This window comes from Macaca mulatta, chromosome 1 (genome assembly GCF_049350105.2).
Source record: "Macaca mulatta isolate MMU2019108-1 chromosome 1, T2T-MMU8v2.0, whole genome shotgun sequence".
In the NCBI taxonomy this organism is placed as follows: domain Eukaryota; kingdom Metazoa; phylum Chordata; class Mammalia; order Primates; family Cercopithecidae; genus Macaca; species Macaca mulatta.
The window spans coordinates 233,080,257-233,098,442 of NC_133406.1; the positions used below are offsets into that span (position 1 = coordinate 233,080,257).

The following is an 18,186-nucleotide window of genomic DNA, read 5'->3' on the forward strand; positions in this document are numbered from 1 at the left end:
GATGTTTTGGAAATACTAAGTGAAACACAAACACATTTACACTTCATTAAGGGAAGACTTTTCTGAACCCGAATATGCTAACACATGCTATAAACTGATAATCATCAATAGTAGATGTGTTTCCTAAACTTATGTGAACCTTTTTGTGGGGTGGGGGGCAGTTCTTATAAGCATTTCCTGAAAGTAACGTTCCCACGGAAGAGTTTGGGAAGGAAACTAGCCCTAAGGATACCTTTTTGATATAGACAGTCTCCGAGTTAGGAAAGTCTCGGTCCACACTCTTCCTCTTCCTCTTTTTCTCATCAGGCTCAGGTGCTACTCCAGCCTAGCGCAGACTCCAATAAAACTATGTGGATGTATGGTGCATGCTACCCAGAGATCAGTGTGGGAAATGGTTTGACCCAACGTCTCCCCACTACCATTACCTCTCTCCCATCTCGGGAGACTCCCTCACTCACTGTGTGTGGTCAGTTAATTCCACTTCAGATAACGTTTGACAGACAGAATCACTTCTTTAACCCACCCTCTCCTGATACGGTTTGGCTGTGTTTCCACCCAAATCTCATCTTGAATGGTAGCTTCCATAATTCCCATGTGTCGTGGGCAGGACCCAGTCGGAGGTAACTGAATCATAAGGGTGGATTTTTCCCATGCTGTTCTTGTGATAGTGAATAAGATTCATGAGATCCAATGGTTTTATAAAGGGGAGCTCTCCTGCACACATCCTCTCGCCTGCTGCCATGTAAGACGTGCCTTTGCTCCTCCTTCACTTTCTGCCATGATTGTGAGACCACCCCAGCCATGTGGAACTGAGGCCATTAAATCCTGTTTTCTCTATGAATTACCCAGTCTCAGGTATTTCTCCATAGCGGTATGAAAATGGACTATCCTTGTTTTAATTATCTGAGGCACTTCAGAAAGATTTCTTTCAGTCTCTTTCTTTGTTCCATTTGGGATAAAAAGTAAGATTGAGCTGGGTGTGGTGGCTCAGGCCTGTAATCCTAGCACTTGGGGAGGTGAGGCAGGTGGACTGCTTGAGCTCAGGAGTTCAAGACCGGCCTGGGCATCATATGAAACCCTGTCTCTACAAAAAGTCCAAAAACTAGCAGGGCACAGTGATGCACACCTGTAGTCCCTGCTACTTGGGGGGCTGAGGTGGGAGGATCACTTGAGCCTGGGCAGTGGGAGTTGCAGTGAGCTGAGATCGTGCCACTGCACTTCAGCCTGGGTGTCAGAGTCAGACCCTATCTCAAAAAAAATAAAATAATAATAATTACAATGAATAATGTTGGAGTTAGGTTATCAATAAATTTATTACTTACTTTATCCAACTTTATTGAGTTCTACCCTGTGAATTAAGAATCTTCACCAAAACTGTTTCCATTTACCAAAGTTATTTTATATATTTCCTTATTTAAGCAGCATCACTTAATATGTAAATGTGAGGTTCACTCTTTCACTTGTTTTGCAACACATACTTGTATGTTATTTATTGACTGTATAGATTATGTAGTTCTATGTTTTATAGTACGTATATATGCGTGCACACACATTATTTTAATTATTTTTCTCCTGCAAATGCAGAGTATCTATAGTGGGTCCCACAAGGTTTTTGTTCTCAGGCTAGCCTGGGAACCTACCTGCCATTTATTGCACTGTTTTCCTGGGAAATGTTATTCAACTGATTTAAAAGCTTTCAGAATCATCAGTTTTCGGCTAAGTACTTCCTATCTTTTACATTAGATAAAACATCTTACACACACACACACACACGCACGCCAGGGGCATTGGTTCTGGCTAGAGTGACATCGTTTCTTTCACTAGAAAAGAGGATATTTAAATACATTCTTTGGTGATTAATCCAAACCACATTGTATAATACTAAGGAATTGAACTATACTTTCTGGAAATGGTCCTAGGAAATTGTTAGTCAATATCCATTTAAAGATTCACTAAAAGGTGATGGGTTCTGGTTCCTCTTTCTCATTTTAAATGGGACCATGAGAATAAAAGCAAGGAAGAAAGCCCTACAGTGAGTTTCTGTGGCTTCAGGATGGTGTTTTCTTTAGGACTATGATGATCAAGTGTGAAGACCAACACCTACCGGTTCCTTCACAGTCGGCCCCCCTAGCATCCCTTCCTTCTTCCCTGATCAGGGCACCTTGCTTCTTCCTGGGGGAGTGCAATGGACTGCATGTTTATGTCTTCCTAAAATTCCTGTGTTAAAATCCCAACTCCCAATGTGATGGTATTAGGAAGTGGGGCCTCTGGAAGGTGATTAGGTCTTGAGAGTACAGCCCTCATGAATGGGATTAAATATGGGTGCCCTTATAAAAGGGAGCCCAGAGAGCAACTTGCCCTCTTTCCACCTTGTAAAGATACAGCAAGAAGCTGGCAGTCTACAACCCAGAAGTGACCCTCACACCATGCTGGCACTTGGACTTTCGGCCTCCAGAACTATGAGAAATAAATTTCTGTTGTTTACAGGACACCTGTCCATGGTACTTTGTTAGAGCAGCCTGAACTAAGGAAGTGCACCTGGTTTAGGTGGCACAGAGCCCAATTCTTGGCTGCAGGGGTGTATGAGCCAGGCCTTACAAATGAGAGGACCATGTCCCCTTATTCAAGAGATTAGACACGTGACTCAAGATGGGCCAATAAGGATGACACATTTCCTGGAACTACAAGGAAAGAAGAGCTGTCTTCCTGGAGACATCTGGTAATCTGGCAGACAATAAGCCTGGAGCTCAGAGTGGGCCATCTTGCTGCCATACTGAGGACCCTTCCCTGCTTGAGAATAAAATTAACATAGAGGAGGAGAGTGGGGTGGGGGCAGTGGGGGAGGCCTAATGACATCATTGAGCATCTAGAGCCAGTTCTATCTGAAGACAACACTAATTCTGGACTTCATAAGAGTCAATAAATTCCTTTTTTTTTTTTTTTTGAGACAGGGTCTTGCTGTCACCCAGGCTGGAGGGCAGTGGTGTAATTGTGGCTCACTGCAGCCTCAAACTCCTGGGCTCAAGCAATCCTCCTGCTTCAGCCTCCCGAGTAGCTGGGACTATAGGCGTGTGCCACTGTGTCCAGCTATTTGTTTTAAATTTTTTTTAAAGATGAGGTCTTGCCATGTTGCTTAGGCTAGTCTCAGACTCCTGGCCTCAAGAGATCCTCCTGCCTTGACCTCCCAAAGTGCTGGGACTACAGGTGTGAGTCACCACACTTGGCCAAGTTCCCTTTTTGATATAAGCCAGTCTGAGGTGGAGCTCTGTCACGTGCAGCTGGAAGAGCTGGAAGAGGCTAAAGTCGATCTATTGGCCGGGTGCAGGGGCTCACACCTGTAATCCCAGCACTTTGGGAAGCTGAGGCAGATGGCTAACTTGAGGCCAGGAGTTCCAGACCAGCCTGGCCAACAAGGCAAAACCCATCTATACCAAAAAATACAAAAATTAGCTGGGTGTCGTGGTGCATGCCTGTAATCCCAGCTACCTGGGAGGCTGAGGCACCAGAATAGCTTAAATCTGGGAGGCAGAGGTTACAGTGAGCCAAGATGGTGCCAGTGCACTCCAGTCTGGGTGACACAGTAAGACACTGTCTGAAAAACTAAAATTAAAAAAAAAAAGTAGGCCGGGCACAGTGGCTCACTCCTGTAATCCCAGCACTTTGGGAGGCCAAGGCGGGTGGATCGTGAGGTCAGGAGATCGAGACCATCCTGGCTAACACGGTGAAACCACGTCTCTACTAATAATACAAAAAAATTAGCCGGGCATGGTGGCAGGTGCCTGTAGTCCCAGCTACTCAGGAGGCTGAGGCAGGAGAATGGCGTGAACCTGGGCGGAGCTTGCAGTGAGCCGAGATTGCGCCACCGCACTGCAGGCTGGGCGACAGAGTGAGACTCTGTCTCAAAAAAAAAAAAAAACAAAAAAAGTAAATAAAAAGTCAATCTATTAACTGAAATGTAGATCCTTTTGCTAAGTAATTAGAAGAGTTCTGCTTCCACTTATAAATAAAAAATTGCTATTCAATATCATTAAATATACCTTAGTATACAAATGTTATTACAATTTCTCTACAAAACATGTGATAAATGACAGCAACAATAAACTGTCTTGCTTATTCGAAACACTGATTCAATGTTGACTGCCCAAACATTCAGTAAGACAAGGAAAGGTATACTGAGCTCTGGCCTGGCTGGAGACTATCTGTTGAATTCATACATATGGAGATATCTTAACTCTTTCGGGCCTTAGGTGACTGCTAAATGCGGCGTCACAACAGACACATACCACAGAAGAGAATCACAGCAGAACAGCTGAATTGAAAGAGAATTAGGAAATATCCAGTCTGGTGGCTTTCAACTTTTTAAAACTGTGGTCCACAGAAAGAAATAGAAGCCAGCACACACTCCCCCATATGGAAACAAAAGCTTCCCAAACCAATACTTACTCTTACTATATGCAATGCACTCTGATTTTAAAATCTGATGATGGTGACCATGCTTTTCTGAACCACTAATGGGTTTGGAAAACAGGCAAGAGAGCCAGAGAGACAAGATAATTTACATAAGGCTTCTCACTGAGTGAATGGTGGAGCTGAAACACTCAGTGCCCATCCTGCTGTATTATATGAAAGAAAACAGCTGTTACCTACACACATCCCTAGACAGTGGCTTCTGGCCAATCTTCTAAGTCTGGGAAAATGATTCAGGTGTCAGGCCTATTTTACACTGGTAGTGTCCAGGATTTTTAGGGCCACCTCAAGACCACTTAAGTGAAAACTCACATCCACCAGTTGGCTTCAGACTCATATTCACATAAATTGACTTTCGACTCCTTTCGCTCCTGCTTGAACTGACCTGCATGGCAGATCATTTGGAGTCTGTGCCTAAATGACCAACAGGCAAGACCGAACCGAAGGCATGAAGGCACACAGTAGGATCAGGTTTGTGTTGGGCTTGAAGAAACACATTTTGTGACAGTCTCCTCACCCTATCCAATGAGTAGCATCACGCTGGATAATTTCTTTGCCAACTAACAGTATTCATGAAACTTCAACTCCCGGCTGGCATGATGCTAGGCATAGTGGAAGATACAGCTTAGGCGCCGCCCCTCCGCACCCCATAAACAGCTGTTCATCTAATCTGGGTGGTGAGAAGAAAAGCTTCATTAATAAGACTTGAGTGAGGCTCAGAGAAAAAAAGAGAGAGAATGTAACACGGAGTATGGGTGAGGGTAGGCACACCAGCACACCAGCCTGGCTGCGTGTGACAGAGGACTCATGCCGTGTGGCTGGTGACGGGGCGAGGCCAGCTGGAGAGCGAAATATGACGTATGGGGTGGTGAAAGTCAGGTGAAACAAGACAGGTGGAAAAATGCAGAGACTGATTAATTTTAGCAGTTGATAAATACTAGTTTAATACAACGGATAAATTCATTTACATGGCTTATCCTCACTTGCCACATTACAAAAACATTATGTAGCTTTATGATCAGCACTTTAACTCCCAGACACATTTACCTTCATTAAACTCCTTATGCCTTATCTTCCTCAAAGCAATATTTAACTTACTAGTTTTAAGTTGCTAAGCAACGGATGTATAGTAGGTGCTTCAAAGATGAGTTGACCAGTCTCTTCACATCATGTCTAAAACTATGCTCTATTTTCAATATTTACAAAACAATATAAAATTAAACAAATTACAGGGATCACGATACTTTATAAACTAAAATTTCAGTTAGTCTATGAAAGGAACTTTACTGAAATGAAGCATTAAACAAGATCATCCTGGCATTCTCCCCCTCCACTGTCTTTTTCTTTTTCTTTTTTTTTTGAATCAGGGTCTTGCTGTTGCCCAGGCTGCAGAGCAGTGGCATGATCATGGCTCACTGCAGCCTTGAACTCCTGGGCTCAAGCGATCCTTCCGCCTTGGCCTCCCAAACTGCAGACATTAGAGGTTAAAGCCACCACGCCTGGCTTTTTGTTTCGTTTTCTCTTGTTGAGATGGGGTCTCACTCTGTTGCTCAGGATGGAGTGCAATGGCACAATCACAGCTCACTGCAACCTCCACCTACTGGGCTCAGGTGATCCTCCCACCTCAGCCTCCTGAGTAGCTGCGACTGTAGGCATGCACTGCCACACCTGGCTAATTTTGGTATGTTTTGTAGAGACGGGGTTTCTCCATGTTGCCCAAGCTGGTCTTGAACTCCTAGGCTTAAGTGATCCACCTGCCTCGGCCTCCCAAAGTGCTAGAATTACAGGTGTCAGCCACCACACCAGGCCCTATTTTTAAAGTTACTATTCACAAGGTATCATACCCTGGTTTTAATGAGTCACTTGTTATACTGCTTGTGGGGTGAAGAGTAACTATTTTCTGATGGTGAAGGCATCTCCCTGTCTGCCTGTCATGTTAACCCAAATGTAGTCACATAAGAGAACAGCAAAGAAAAGATGGTCATTTGACTTTAGGGCAATTCATTCAAGAAGAGGGTAAGACTCTAACTGAAGGTCTCCATGACTATGAATGCCAACATCCCCATGACATGATGTGACACTATGCAGTGGTGTCACCCAGCAGGCTAACAATTCTGAAATGTTAAATGTGACTAATATTAACATGTGGCTTTTAATGTAATTCAATACATCACACCTGAACTTCTCCAACCATCATGCCTATAATCCCAGCACGTTGGGAGGCTGAGGTGGGTGGTTCACTTGAGCTCAGGAGTTTGAGCCCAGTCTGGGCAACATGGAGAAACCCTGTCTCCACAAAAAATACAAATTAGCCGGGCATGGTGGTGTGCGCCTGTAGTCCCAGCTACCCAGGAGGCTGAGGCGGGAGGATCACCTAAGCCCGGGAGGTGGAGGCTGCACTGAGCCATGATCGTGCCGCTGCACTCCAGCCTGGGCGACAGAGTGAAACCTGTTTCAAAAGAGCCTCACACCTTTCACTCGGGAAACTTTCATGTCAACCAATTCTTTAACTTCACTACCTTTCTCATATGAAGAAAATAATTCTCAGTTCCACTTGTTATTCACGTACTGGATTCTACAACAGCTCCCCATGAACATACTGCAGCAATAACAGCTCTTAGTAAAGGCCAGTTCAGTCCTAAATAGAAGACTAAAGAAAAGCCTGGGCCACGCGCGGTGGCTCACACCTGTAATCCCAGCACTTGGGAGGCTGAGGCGGGCGGATCACGAGGTCAGGAGTTCAAGACCAGCCTGGCCAACATAGTGAAACTCCATCTTTACTAAAAATACAAAAATTAGTCGGGCATGGTGACATGCAACTGTAGTCACAGCTACTCGGGAGACTGAGGTAGGAGAATCACTTGAACCCGGGAGGTGCAGGTTGTGGTGAGCTGGGATCATGCCATTGCACTCCAGCCTGGGCAACAGAGTGAGACTCTATCTCAAAAAAAAAAAAAAAAGAATAGCCTGAAATAATGCGTCCGCCAGGGTATCACCAAAGCCAAATCCTTAAATAATACAAACAAGACTGTTATTAACGAGTGCATGAAATACTGTATTTCCATTTGAGTTGTTCAGATTATAATTAATCAGGACGACCTCATCAAGGTCCCTCAGGAATACACAGCAGTTCTCTGCTTCTTTTCACTACCAGGCTACATTTATTTAGGAAATGCATACGCTGTAAGTAAATGCTATTTTCTAGAACATTAAACATTATTACTCTCTAAATCTAATACAAAGAAAAAGAGAAACATAAATTTGCTAGTGTCTAATTCTGGTCTTGGAATAATAACTTTTTTTTTTTTTTTTCTAAACACACAGCAGGAAAAGTGCTTCTGCATAATGCATTTCTCTTGATCCGGTTCCCGGCAATAGTTTCTCGATAAGACACAGATTCTGTAGGGAAACGAAACAGTTCCGTTCCTCAAGGTAGTAACAGAAAAAGACTCCTTGTATGTACAGCCAGATATTTTATCGATAAAACTTGGGAGTACAATTTTTTAAAAGCCTCACTGGTGGAAAAAATATAATGCATTCATTCAAGCAACCAAACAGAGGAGGCACTTCTGTAGTTATCTGAGGGCACCTCTCACGTTACTCAGTCGGCTTCCGGGATTAGATACTTCAGGCCGCCAACAGAACTCGTATCAAGTAAAAGTGGGCAAAATAGAAAACAGACTTTAAAATTGTCGTCCCTCCCTGGTGGGGCAACTGATTAAGAAAATAGTCTGCAAGAATATCATCATTTCAGAAATCTATTCTGATACCCGATTTATAGGGAAATGTTTTTGACATCTGCGGTAATCTACAGAGATAAAAAAAGTCTCAAACACCAGAAAGCCTTCAGCGCCACCTCTAAAGAGGCGCAATACCTAGAAACCATATCACCAGAGCTCCGAAAATGTGAAAGGGCCACCCCGAGCGTCTATCCAGGCCCATCTGCGCGTGGAAAGCGCTCTCCGGTCGCCAGCCTGCAGGGAAGCAAAGCTCTCAGAAGTTCCTCCGAGCCTTCCATCCACTTTCGGGACTGCACTGTGCACGCGGGTGAATCGAGCGTCCCTCCGCTCCCCTGGGCTGCAGGCTGAGACAGTCCCCCGCCGCCCGATTCCGCACCCCTCTGAGGAGCCCTGGGCTGTGCCCACACCTCGCCCAGCACCTGCCAGCCCAGGGACACCGCGCCCCCGCCGCGGGAAGGAGGCGGCGCTGGGTCCCAAAAGCCCTCGGCGAGGACAAGCCGCGCGCCCCGAACTCACTCCTGCGGGCCGAGCCCCTGCGCGCCCCGACGCCGCCCCAGCCCCGCCCGCGCGCGCCCGACACGCTCGTCCCTGCTCTCGCTCCGGCACAGACGCGCGCGCGCGTCCGCGCACTGCTCCAGAAGCGCATCCGGCCCGCGCGCGCGCCCGGACACGCGTGGCTCACACCTGCCGCACACGCCCCTCGCACAAACACGCGCGCCCCTCACGCCTGGCCACTCCAGACACACAGCCCCAGGCCCCACGCAGGATCGGGCGTCGACACACCCTCGCGGCATGGACACGCGTGTCTCCCACCCACTCCTCGGCCAAATGCACACCCTCCCCGCAGCCCCTCACCCTTGCTCCTCACACTCACTCCCCACTCTCACCCCAGAAACACACCCCCCACACTGGGTCCGCCGCATCCCCACACCCCCCACTCGCGCCAGAAACGCGCGCACCCTCGCGGCCCCTCCCCGCCGCGCGTAAACACGCCCGGCCCGCGCACGCCCTCCCGGCCTGGCCCCGCACCGCACCCTCGCACCAGAAACACGCGTGGCAGCGCGTGCACCACGCCCCCGGCTCGCGAGCACGCGTGCCCCCCACGCCTCGGCCCCGCCCCCGCCCCGCGCGCGCCCCCGCCGGCCGCCGCCCTCGCCCGCACGCGCCCTCCACCTAGCCCCGCGCCGCCGCGCACTCACCCGGACTTGCTGAGCTCGGCTCCCGCTCGGTCAGGCTTGCGCCGAGCCGCCGCTCACTGGCTCCCGCGCCCCGCCCGGCCCCGCCCGGCCTGGCCCGGCCCCGCGCCCGCTCAGCTCCACTCGCCGCAGCTGGAACGACTCGCGGGGCTCCGGGTACCGCGGTCTCCCCGCCACTGCCCGAGTGCGCCGCCCGGACCAATGGCGGGGCGCGGCGGTGAGCTCACCGGACCCGACCCCACCCCCCAGGCCGCGTGGCCCAATGGGAGGACGCGACGTCACCCGGAGCCGGGCAGAGGCTGGTGCGGGGCGCGGAGCCGCTCGGCGCGGGGACTGCGCCGGAACTGCGCCCGAGCCGCGCTGGACGGCTGGGTCCCGGCCGGAGGGTGCGGGCGGAGCGCGCCCCGGGCGTCCCCGCGCGAGACCCGGGCCCCGGCCCCTTCCGACACGGTCCCCGCCGCTCCGCCCGCCCGGCTCAGCACGGCCCGCGAAGGGGGCGGCCACGGTCCCCTCGAGGCCGGGACGGCTCGGAGCCCGACGGCTGCACCCGTTGCCCGGGCCGACGGCCCCAGGAACCCCGCGCCGGCCGCTCGTTCCCCTTCCCGCAGGGCCGCCCCGCGTCCGCCCTGCCCGGCTCCCCGCGCCGTCGGGGCCGCCCGAGGCTCCGCGCCGAGGACCCGCGTTCCCGGGCTCGGGCTCCCTGCGCGGCCCCGGCGCGCCCTGCGGCGGCGGCGTCTGCAATGCAGCCGGCGGGAGGAGCCGGCGCTGCGCAACGAGCTGGAGAGCGCGGGGGCCGGGCGGGAGGAGGGGGCCGGGGCCCGAGGACCCGGGGAGGGCCAGGGCGGGGCGGAGGACGGTGGGCGGGGCCGGTGGCGGCGGCTCCGGCTTTGGGGGAGTGCGGCGCCCGACCCCCTTAGCTGGAGTGCGGACCTTCGCCCACCCTGTGGGTCTAACCTCCGCGTTCCAAAGTTCCAGCTCCAGCCCTGCGCACGGGGACTTCTGCGTGAGGGCCTCTCGCCCCGGCCACAAACCCCGAGCCGCACCTCTTCATCGAGGCTCAGGCGTCCCGAGCGGATCCCGCTTTCTTCTTTCCCTGTGCTGTTTGCAGTCCCACTGCCTCGCACAGGGAAAGTGCCTGACCCCAAGACTTGTCATGAGACCGCCTATTTTGTTTTTGTTATGTATAGATAGATACAGATATGTAGATATATATAGAGTCAAATATCTGTAAAATCGGCCATGTCTGCCATCTGGGTAAAAAGGTGTCTCGAAATTGGGGGCGGAGTCTTTTCTGACCCTACCCAAACGCACACAGAAACAACCCCAACATTTGCAGAGCCCTTAAGCCTGTACACCCAATGAGGAATCGCTTGTTAGAGGCCGCGTGAAGGACACCCTGACTAAGCTGGGCCCTGCCCGTGCCGGTAGATCGTCCATGGCTTCCCTTGGGGGCTGCCACCCACTGTAAACCTGAGCAAGTTAATCGCCTGTTCCGAAGCCTGCCCTGGCAAAGCCCCAGTACATATTCCAATCCTGCTCTAGGTCAGTATTCCCACTGCACCTGTCTACCCCTCGCCCGCCCCCCGGGTCACCACGCAGGACCCCTTGCACGCCCCCCCCCCAACTTTGCTATGCACCTGCTTCCCTTTATCTGCTGGGGAGACTCCTATGCATTCATCAAGGTCCACCTCAAATCTGACCACCCTCAGTGGCTTTTCCTGACGCTCTCAGCAGAACCGAACCTCCAGCTTTGTTATGTGTTGGTGTTGTAGTACACAGTGAGTGGGTTCTGTTTGTTTGCAGGGCGGCAATGAAAGGGTAGTCATCAGGGACACGTGGGCTCGGGAAACCAACCCCCTGGGTTCAGAGTGGGCTCCTTGCTAGCTGTGTTCCCCACTGTCTGTGCCTTCATAGCTATGGTGCGAGAGTTAAAGGAATCAATAGGTGGAACGTGCATGTACTAGTGCCTGGCACTGATGCACATTCAATCAAAGTTAGCTACCGTTGCCAGCTTTGCCAAAACAGGGTACTTGGGGGTGAGGAGGAGTGGCTGGAGGTGGGGCTGGCTTCTGGGTTTCTGGTGCTGTTTTAATCTTGACCTGGGCACTGGTTTAGTTGTGAAAAGTCATTGAGTTGCATACTTAGAATATGTGCACTTTTCCATATGTCCATTATACATTAATAAAAAGTGTTTCTAAAAGTTGTTTTTCACTAAGAGCAAGACAGCCCTCATCTCCTTGAGAACAAGAACAAAGCCTGACTTATCCCAGCAGCTTGCACAGTGCTGGTGGGGCACACTGTAAGTGCTCAGCTGATGGTTGTTGAATTGCTCTGAATGGATTTGTGAGGAAGAGACCAGCAGGGGTGGAGGCCGACAGGAGAGAGAGCGCCTTCCTCTGTACTCTAAAGTGCCAGGGAACTGGTGGTGATTTGGATCCAGTTCAGGCACCTGAAACCCAGTTAAAGAGAAGAAATCTTCAGTCTTTTCTCTCAGGTGGGGAAGTTCTTTTGCCTGGTTTTGTTTTGTTTTTGTTTTTGGCAGACACAGGGTTCACTCCTGGCATCCCAGCTGTCTGAGGAGGGGCCTCAGGGGTACCTCACCCTTCCTCCACAGCCCCACCTCTGCCGAGCAGGTGGGACAGGTGGGGTCATGACTGCAGCAGCCCAGGAGGCACTGGCTGAGCCCTGCTGAGTGGGTTGGGGTCAGGAGCCTGGGGTGATGTTTCTGCATGGGGGATGTCCTGGTACTGTTCCTCAGCTGGGCTCATTCTTCTCCTGGAGTGCCTACCACTTTGAGTCCCCACTGCACCACAGGAGCAGGAGGCTTCCTTGGGTCCCTGTCTTGGAAAGTCAGAGCTAGGGCGGGATGAGCTGGGTGCTCCTGAAGCGTGCCCCGAGCTCTGCCAGTGCCCTAGAACTGAATCTCCACAGGTGGTTCCTTGTGGTATTCGTGTTCTTTCTTCCAAGTTAGAAAATGACAGAGTAAGGCATGCGCGTGATTCAAGCATATTGTTACACTGGGTTTTTAATGGGGCTTTGAGTATACCTGGGTTGTTTTGTAAAATAGAGAAAAAGAAAACTTTACTCAGTTATGAGTCCATTGGCAGTACCGAGGTCAAGTGCAATTTTTGTCCCTTAAAGCAGATACAGCCAGGCACAGTGGCTCACACCTGTAATCCCAGTACTTTAGGAAGCCGAGGCAGGAGGATCACTGGAACCCAGGATTTCAAGACCAGCCTGGATACATAGTGAGACCTCCTCTCTACAATGTTTTGGTTTTTTTTTTTTTAATTAGCTGGGTGTGGTGGTGTGTGTCTGTAGTCCTTGCTATTTGGGAGGCGGAGGTGAGAAGATTGCTTGAGCCCAGGAGGTTGAGGCTGCAGTAAGCCATGATCACACCACTGCATTCCAGCCTGGGCAACAGAGCAAGACCCTGTCTCAAAAAGGACGGGGGGAACAGATACAGGGAGTTGATATCGGCCCTAACCCTGCTGAGGGTCTCAGGATGAACCCAGGGGGTGGATCCTGTTGCAGAGGAGGAAGAAGGGAACTTCAGTCTGTTGGATGCCTGTTATCTGCCTGCTGTTGTGCTAGGCACTCACATACACTGCTGCTAATTCTCCTGCAAGTAGGATATTCCATAGAGGGTAAGACAAAGGCTTCATAAAGTCAGCTAACTTGCTCAAAGCCACACAGCTGGAAAGCAGTGGATCTGGGTTTCACCTTCAGAGCCTGTGCTCATTCTGCCCTACTCCAAGCACCTAAAAACTCTTACCATTAAGTAGATACATTTGTTTAACAGAACAGTCTGGAAATTTCTACAAAGAATTTTTTTTGTTTGTTTGTTTGTTTGTTTTTTTTTTTGGGACAGGAGCTCACTCTGTTGCCCAGGCTGGAGAGCAATGGCATGATCTTGGCTCGATGCAGCCTCAACCTCTACAAAGGAATTTTACTACAATGACTAAAGTTCAAGATGCACAACAGAAAATCCACATCAACTGATTTCATTACACTACACCTGTTACATTTCAGTACACTCCGGGGAAATGGTAGTCATTAATATTATATACCAAATATCTCTGGTTGCTATCCCTGGGGGTGCTTTGCACTGGCCTGAACCCTTTGAAATTAGATGTGACCATGTGACTTTCTGGGGCTAATGAAACATGAGTAAATCTGATGTGTATTATTACAGATAGAAGTTTTAAGAACCAGTGACCTGCCTACCACATTCTTTCCCCCAGCCCTGGCAATTGTGCAAGCTTGTTTATAGGAAGAGGTAGCCTCTGCCAGCCTGGGCCCCTGTGTGACCATGATGAGTAGGGCCCTCCCTAGCAATTGTAGTTGGACTTGTAGCATGAATGAGAAATCCAGTCCTGAGATTGAATTTGTTGTTACTGCAGCATAATCTAACCTCTCCTGTCTGGTAAGAAATCAGATGTTTCTGTATACATCAACTTCCCAGTAAAAGAAAAACTCGCAGGATTCTGCTCAAACTAAGTGACAATTTAAAAATAAGAGCAACATGCATATTCAGTATATCTTTAAGCCTTGAAGAAGTAGAAAACATTTTTAAAAGCCACAGGTAAAGCTGACAAGGCAATTCAGTGGGGAAAGAATTGTCTTCAACAAATGGGGCTAGGACAATGGGCTATCCACATGATAAAGAATGAAGTTGAACTCCTCCCTCACACCATATATAAAATGTAACTCAAAGTGGACCAAAGACCTAAATATAAGAGGTAAAGCTACAAAACTCTTAGAAAAAAAAATATGGCAGTAAACCTTCATGACCTTGGATTTGGCAATAGTTTCTTAAATATATCAAAAGCACAAGCAACCAAAGGAAAAAATAAATAAATTGAACATTATCAACATTGAAAACATCTATGCTTCAAAGGGCAACATCAAGAAGTAAGACGTTTCACTAAAAAGGAGAAAATATTTGCAAATCTCATATTTCATAAGGGACTTGTATCTCGAATATAAAGAGAACTCTTACAGCTCAAAAACAAAAAGTAAAGAACCCAGTTTTTTAAATAGGCAAAGTATCTGAATAGACATTTCTCCAAAGAAGATCTCTAATAAGGGCATGAAAAGATGTTCAGCATTTGATTTGAGGAAATCAAAGTCACTGAGGAAATGCAAAGCAAAACCACAATGAGATACCACTTCACACCCACTAAGTGACTATAGTCACAAAGAAAGACAATAACAAATGTTAGCAAGGATGTGGAGAAATTTGAACTTTTATATGCTGGTGGTGGAAATGTAAAATGGCACAGCTACTTAGGAAAACAGTCTGGCAGTTCTTCAAAAGGTTAATCATAAAGTTATGATGTCACCCAGCCATTCCACTCCTAGGTATATATCCAAGAGAATGAAAAGAGATGTTCATACCTATGGACATTTACTTAGCAATAAAAATAACGAAGTACTGATACATGCTACAACATGGGTGAACCTTAAAAACATCATGCTGAGTGCAAGAAGCCAGCCACAAGTCCATACATTGTATTATATCATTTATAGAAAATGTCCAGATTAGGAAACTTTATGGTGACAGAAAATAGATCAATAGTTGCCTAGGGAGGGTGGTGGCGGGGGAGCTGAGGACGAATGGGGAGTGACCCTGCTTCATGGGTGCTAGGATCTTTCTTGGGGGATGAAGATGTTCTAAAATTAGTTTGTGGTGATGACCGCACAGCCCTGTGAAAAACTCAGAAACTTCGAATTGTACTTCAAATAGGTAAATTGTATAGTATGCTAATTATATCTCAATAAAGCTGTAACACACACACATAGACAAAGGAGAAGAGAAAGAGAATGAAGAAGTATAGAATAGAAATCAATGGATTTAACTTGAGAAAAGAAGACTGACCGACGGGAAAAGCTAGACCCAGGTCAGGAGAGTCTGATGGCCGATCCTCCCAGTGAGTCGGTCTGGGCCTATGTGGGGTACAGTGGCAGGAGGGGAATGTGAACAGACAGGCCCTGTCCCGTGACTACTCAGTGAGGAGATGAGACTGGCACAGGGGAGGCCCTGAGTCACACGATGGTGATGCACAGGGCAGAAGGTGTCGGAAGACAAGCAGTTTCTCATGGTGCTTCTGAAGGTCGTGAAAAAGCCAAGGGTGAGTCTGTGAAGTCCTTGCTGGCCATGACGATGTCCCTGACAGCTGGGGATCCTGGTGAGAACAGCATTCAGAACTTGGGGTTCTCCTTGCAGATCACAATGGTTGGCTGATTCAGGGGCAAGGGGGAGCTTTGCAGAGAGTCTCAAACATCTCCAGCTGAGCTGCACCTGTCAGGGCCCCTGGGCCGTCCAGGAAGAAGGAGGTGCTGAGGTGGGGGACCGGGTCCTGGCCTGGGGTCAGCAGCCTGGGCTCTGGTTCCAGTTCCGCCCCCCACCCCCACCCCCAGAATTACCTGTATGGCAAACTCCTTTCCCTTCCCGTGCCTCAGTTTCCTCCTCTGTAAAATCAGTTTAGACTACACTGCAAGGTTGTTCTGCCTGCAGCCAGTGGGCCACATGCCACCCAGGACAGCTTTGAAAGTGGCCCGACACAAATTCATAAACTTTCTTAAAACATTATGAATTTTGTGTGTGTGTGATTTTTTTTTTTTTTTTTTTGAGACGGAGTCTCACTCTGTCGCCCAGGCTGGAGTGCAGTGGCGCGATCTTGGCTCACTGCAAGCTCTGCCTCCTGGGCCCACGCCATTCTCCTGCCTCAGCCTCCCGAGTAGCTGGGACCACAGGTGCCCGCCACCACACCCGGCTAATTTTTTGTATTTTTAGTAGAGACGAGGTTTCACCGTGTTAGCCAGGAAGGTCTCGATCTCCTGACCTTGTGATCCGCCCGCCTCAGCCTCCCAAAGTGCTGGGATTACAGGCCTGAGCCACCGCGCCCGGCTGTGTTAGTGCATTTTATGTGTGACCTAAGACGACTCTTCTTCTTCTAGTGTGGCCCAGGGAAGCCAAAAGATTGGATCCCCTGAACTAGAGTCTCAACATAATTCTTTGAAAATCCTGTTTAATCCAAATCCATTGTTGCTGCTGAAGGGACAGGTCTAAGGCCATGTTGGGGGGGTCACGGTGCATGGCCGGCATGACCTGACACAGCAGGTGCCCCTGTGCTTCAGCTGCAGGGACTCTGGGCTTAAAATCATCAGTCCCATGAGTGCAGTTGCTTGCGTGAGCCTGGCCAACCCATGGCATCAAGAGAACGTACCCATTCTCATCACTTTGAGCCATTCAGCTTTGGGCTGGCAAGAGATAACTGGCCCTGACAGTGATGTGGAGGATAGTGGGGGAGAAAAGGTGTTTGCTACCAGGACATGCCATGATTGGTGTCATCCTGGGAAGGTGCCAGCTCTAATATGGAGGGAGGAAGAGATGCATTAGCCACCAGCCCGAGACCTGGCAGGTTTCTCCTAGTGGACATAATGCAGAAAAGAATCCAAAGAAGCAGAGTGAAACCACCTTCAACTCACCCTGCTGGCTGACACAGGCCCATCCATCCCCCCAGTAACCCCCACCAGGTCCTCACTATTACACACATGTTGGATGATAAAATACACAGCTATTCTCCCCGTTAAAGTGGGGGAAATGCAGAGACATATCTGCTGTGAAGGGGAGCAGGATACTACAGGGTGGATCGTCCCACATCAATTCAGGTGGTGGGGAGGCATGGTGAAAACGTGCCCACTTGGCTGCAATGTCAGATGGCCCTGAGTTTGAATCCCCAACTGTGTGACACAGGATAAGTCACTTGACCCCTCTAAGATTCAGGTTCCTCATCAATAGAATGGGGATGGAAAGATCTCCTGGAATACAGCCGGGATGAAATCGAATAATAAACTTAAGTAGATAGCCCAGGGCCTGGTGGGTGCTCAGTGAGGGCTCAGGGGATAAAACCCAGAAGTCACCATCACTTTGGGTCCTCCTCAGGATATGCTCCAGATCTTTCGGGGCAGCAGATGCCTTCCTGCCAGTTTCCTCCCTATGCTGTTAGAATGAGCTCGCCTTTCCTGTGTGCTCAGTAGCTGTGTGAGGGAGCTGGCCAGGATGCCCTAGGCGGATTGAGTAATCCCACACAAATACAAGAGAGGTGCTCTAACTGAACCTTACTCTGTAGCCATTCAGGAGTAGCTGGGGCGAGAAGACCCAGGCCCAGACCTCTTAGCATGCACTGGTTTAACTCACAGGTCCCACCCAGTCCAGCCTGCACCAGCAGAGCAATACAGGCTCTTTCTTCTAAGCAAGAATTCCCACATGTCCATGCACCTGTTCACCTGGCTAAGGGCTCACAGATCCTCCCGTGCAGAGTGTGTGGGCTGCCACGGCCTCCTCTACGGCTCCCTGTTCACCGTCCAACCCTTCTTAAGCTCCTGGAGAGGTGCTCAGGAGACCTCAGTCTTAAGTCTGAGACAGCATGAGGTCCTGTGGGGCTACAGTCAAATTTTCCATGAGGCAGAAAGATCCCGCTGAGCCTTCAAAGAGGATGCCATGTACCCTACAGCCCAGTAGAGTCACAGTGGGAAATGGGCATTTTAATCAGAAAAGCACTCTCAAAAAAGGCACTAAATCAAGCTGTCCCCATGTGGCTTTCTTACAAAGCAGGTAAGATTTATTTAAAAACAAAAACAAAAACAAAAAAACACTGGCCGGGCACTGTGGCTCACACCTGTAATCCCAGCACTTTGGGAGGCCGAGGCGGGTGGATCATGAGGTCAGGTGTTGGAGACCAGCCTGACCAACATAGTGAAACCCCATCTCTACT

At 49.4% G+C, this 18,186-nt stretch overlaps 1 protein-coding gene across 36 annotated transcripts in view; it reads right to left on the reverse strand.

Moving 5' to 3' along the window:
* CAMTA1 (calmodulin binding transcription activator 1) overlaps nt 1-18,186 on the reverse strand; it is a 973,269-nt gene that overhangs the window by 56,437 nt on the left and 898,646 nt on the right. For 7 of the 36 annotated variants that reach the window (XM_028840394.2, XM_028840391.2, XM_077976438.1 and 4 more), the window contains exon 1: nt 9,407-9,638. The exons of 21 other annotated variants lie outside the window; for them this stretch is intronic. Coding sequence is in view for 5 of the 15 variants with exons in the window: in XM_077976340.1 (XP_077832466.1) it covers nt 8,724-8,853 (130 nt within the window). In the remaining 10 variants the exon portion in view is untranslated. Of the gene's footprint in view, nt 1-8,723; nt 8,953-9,241; nt 9,293-9,406; nt 9,639-18,186 lie in introns of those variants that run through there. 8 more of the 36 variants (XM_077976340.1, XM_077976336.1, XM_077976401.1 and 5 more) reach the window with 3 other exon arrangements.